This window comes from Prionailurus viverrinus, chromosome B2 (genome assembly GCF_022837055.1).
Source record: "Prionailurus viverrinus isolate Anna chromosome B2, UM_Priviv_1.0, whole genome shotgun sequence".
Taxonomy (NCBI): domain Eukaryota; kingdom Metazoa; phylum Chordata; class Mammalia; order Carnivora; family Felidae; genus Prionailurus; species Prionailurus viverrinus.
In genome coordinates, this window is record NC_062565.1 from 2,257,856 (window position 1) to 2,261,317 (window position 3,462).

The 3,462-nt window shown below is 40.5% G+C and overlaps 1 protein-coding gene across 1 annotated transcript; it reads left to right on the plus strand.

Annotated features, from left to right (window-relative positions):
• The first annotated feature begins 1,994 nt into the window (after nucleotides 1-1,994).
• LOC125165940 (putative olfactory receptor 2B8) lies at nucleotides 1,995-2,933 on the plus strand. Its single transcript, XM_047859467.1, has one exon. It carries the CDS (start codon nucleotides 1,995-1,997, stop codon nucleotides 2,931-2,933), a length of 939 nt encoding a protein of 312 aa, XP_047715423.1.
• The last annotated feature ends 529 nt before the right edge of the window (nucleotides 2,934-3,462 follow it).

The window sequence follows — 3,462 nt, forward strand, 5'->3', positions numbered from 1 at the left end:
TAGCATTTTGTGTTTGGCCTCCTTCACTTTGGTGAGTGTTTCCTTTATCAGTCATATTTAAAAACTTGTCAGCTTGATGGCTCAGTCAGTTAAGGCTCCAACTCTTGATTTCGTCTCAGGTCATGATGTCACAGGTGTGAGGTCGGGCTCTGCACTGACAGTGAGGAGCCTGCTTGGGATTCTCTCTCTGTGTCCATCTCCGTCTCTCCCTCTCCATCTCTTTTGCGCCTCTTCTGCTTCTGCTCACTCTACTTTTTCTCTCTCTCTCTCTCACAAATACAGAAATAAACTTTAAAATATGAAAAAATAAAAATTTGTCAGCAGTATGCTTCATATGGATGTATGTATATTCGTGCATGTGTGCATGAGACCGAACCATGGTTTGTTTTATTTTCTCTTCTGAGAAGGTGTGAGGGAAGGGATATTCCCTGTTGATGCACTTGGACTGTCCCTGATGCCTTTATAATTAATTCCATTAAGAAATTTTTGGTGCATAGATTTTGTTTTGTGGATACCACTGCTCAATCTTAATAGGAAATCAAAGAGGCATAAAAAGTGCGAAATACTACATCTTGTATTCAGTTTTTATGCCAGTTTTGTACCAATTTTGTTCACACATCAATGGGTCTAGCCCCAAACTTGGTTCAGATTTTAAAACTCTTGGAAGAATTAAAAATGTACTGGATGCCTACCCTTCTGAATATGATAGAACTGAAATACTCGTGTCCTGATGCCTCTCTCGTTCGTATGTTACTATGCTCATTCAGTATTGTGCAGCTGGATGGAAATGGTCATCAGACGAGCCTTAGAGCCTTAGAGCTGGCATTGTGTTTGATCTAGTGTGACTAACTCTGCAAGCTAGCTTCCGGAATGGTGATCTTTAATATAATAAAGTTGGGTGTTGGGGATTTTGTACAATACCAATATATCCTTTCCTTTAGGCCTTTCCTTGTACTACGTTAAGGTTTGCATTATAGCTCTTTGACTTGTCATGGCTTTGAGAATGTATCTGTGTTTATCCCTATATATTTACCTAAGTAATTATTTTATCATAGGAAATGATGCAAAGCATTACATTTTGTACATAGGTTACATGTTTGGATAATGCTTTAAAATGTTCTGATTAGAATGTTGATAGGGAATAATCCTACTTCTTTCAGGAATTTTATGAACTCTAGTTGGTAATGTGTGAAAAGGAAATCTGCAGAAGGAAGAGGAAAGTGTTGGCCATTGGATTTTAGAGTCTGATTCCAAAGGAGTCTGCACAGCCACTGAATTTTTGGAGTCCCTGTGAAATTGGAATGGTAATTTTCAGCATCTTTCGGGCCAAAATTAAACACTGTTTGAATGGTGGTGGTGTCAATATCTCTGACTATTTAATTGTTTTACTGCCCCCCCCCAACCCGATGTATGTTTATATGCAGAACTAGTAGTGATAGGCTGATGGTAATTGAATTCTTTGTACAAGTATATTCCAAGTCATAAATTTCTATAACTGAATTTAATTTCGAGGTCATGTTGTATTATAATCTATGACGTATGGTGTGTGGATTTCAGTTGTGTGGAATGATGAGATACATATGAAAGATAATGAATCTCCCTCTGTCTGTATCTCTTTCCTATTCTTTCTGATTTCCCTTCCTCTTTTCCCTCATCCCCATTTTCTGAAATGTACAAATATTTTTGTAGTACTTTAAGCCTACTAAACTGAGACTGAAAGACCTTCTGTACCTATGACTGATGCAGACACAGGTCCATTATTTGATTTTTCTTACATTAAATATTAATGATTAACTTTTTATGGTAATGTGGAATTAAAATGGAACCAATTGATCAATTTCATGGGTGATTCATTTATTCAAATAGCTACTTATAAAATGCCATGACTGGTCTTATAACATGATAAATCCACCTCCTGCCAACTTTATTTTTGAAGATTTCTCTTAAAAATTGCTAAATGCTTGATCTTGACAGGAAACATGTGATAAGAAAGAATGGACCAGAAAAATGGAAGTTCTCTCACTGGCTTTATCCTGCTGGGTTTCTCTGACCGGCCTCAGCTGGAGCGAATCCTCTTTGTGGTTCTTCTGATCTTCTATCTGTTCACCCTCCTGGGAAACACAACCATCATTGCGTTGTCCCACCTAGACCCACACCTGCAGACTCCCATGTACTTTTTCCTGTCCAACCTAAGCTTTCTGGACCTGTGTTACACGACCAGCACTGTTCCTCAGCTGCTGGTTCATCTCAGGGGAGCAGACAAGTCTATCTCCTTCGCTGGCTGTGTAGCTCAGCTATTCGTTGTTCTAGGGTTGGGATGCACAGAATGCATTCTGTTAGGGGTGATGGCATTTGACCGCTATGCAGCCGTCTGCAGGCCCCTGCACTACACAGTGATCATGCACCCCCGTCTGTGTGCCCTGATGGCTTCTGCATCATGGTTCATTGGTTTTGTCAACTCCTCATTGCAGACGGTGCTCATCTTCCTTGTACCGCTTTGTGGGAGAAATAAAATAGAGCACTTCTTTTGTGAGATCCCCCCACTGCTCAAGCTTGCCTGTGTTGACACCACTGTGAATGAGTCTGAGCTCTTCTTTGCCAGTATGATCATTCTTCTCATACCTGTGGCACTAATCACATTCTCCTATGGTCAGATTGTCAGGGTGGTCTTAGCAATAAAGTCAGCTTCAGGGCAGAGGAAAGCATTTGGGACATGTGGGTCCCACCTCACGGTGGTCTCCCTGTTCTATGGCTCGGCCATCTATGCTTACCTCCAGCCCAGCAACAACCATTCCCAGGATCAGGGCAAGTTTGTTTCTCTTTTCTACACCATTGTCACCCCCATGGCCAACCCCTTCATATATACCCTGCGGAACAAGGATGTGATGGAAGCAATGAAAAAAGTGTTCTGTAGGAGCTTTGACTCCAGATGACTGGGATGAGGACCATTTGATGGAAGACCCTGAATGTTAGAGGCTTTAAAATTTTGTGTCTTGCAGGTGTCATGCAACATTTCCCCTGATGACTCTTCAAGAGAATTTCCTTACCTCATTCTTTTATGCAAGTGAGAGTTCAAGTACTGAATTCGTGATTCATTGTAACTTCCGGAGATGCTGATTTACTGTTCCTATAGCATCTACATCATATTATTATTTCAAAAACCTCCACAAGTGTTTCTTATTTTACCCCTTTGGGAGTACTATTGCATTTCTAATTGCAAAAAGCCATCTACACACACAGGAAAAAAACCACAGCAAAATAAGAATATGAACCATTGTATAAAAATCAGAAATATTAATATATTAAAAATGTTTTATGTTTATTTATTTATTTTCAGAGAGAGACAGAGAGCAGGAGCAGGAGAGGGGCAGAGAGAGTGGGAGAGAGAGAATCCCAAGCAGGCTCCATGCTGCCAGCACAGAGCCCAACGTGGGCCTCAAACTTACAAACTGCGGAATCGTG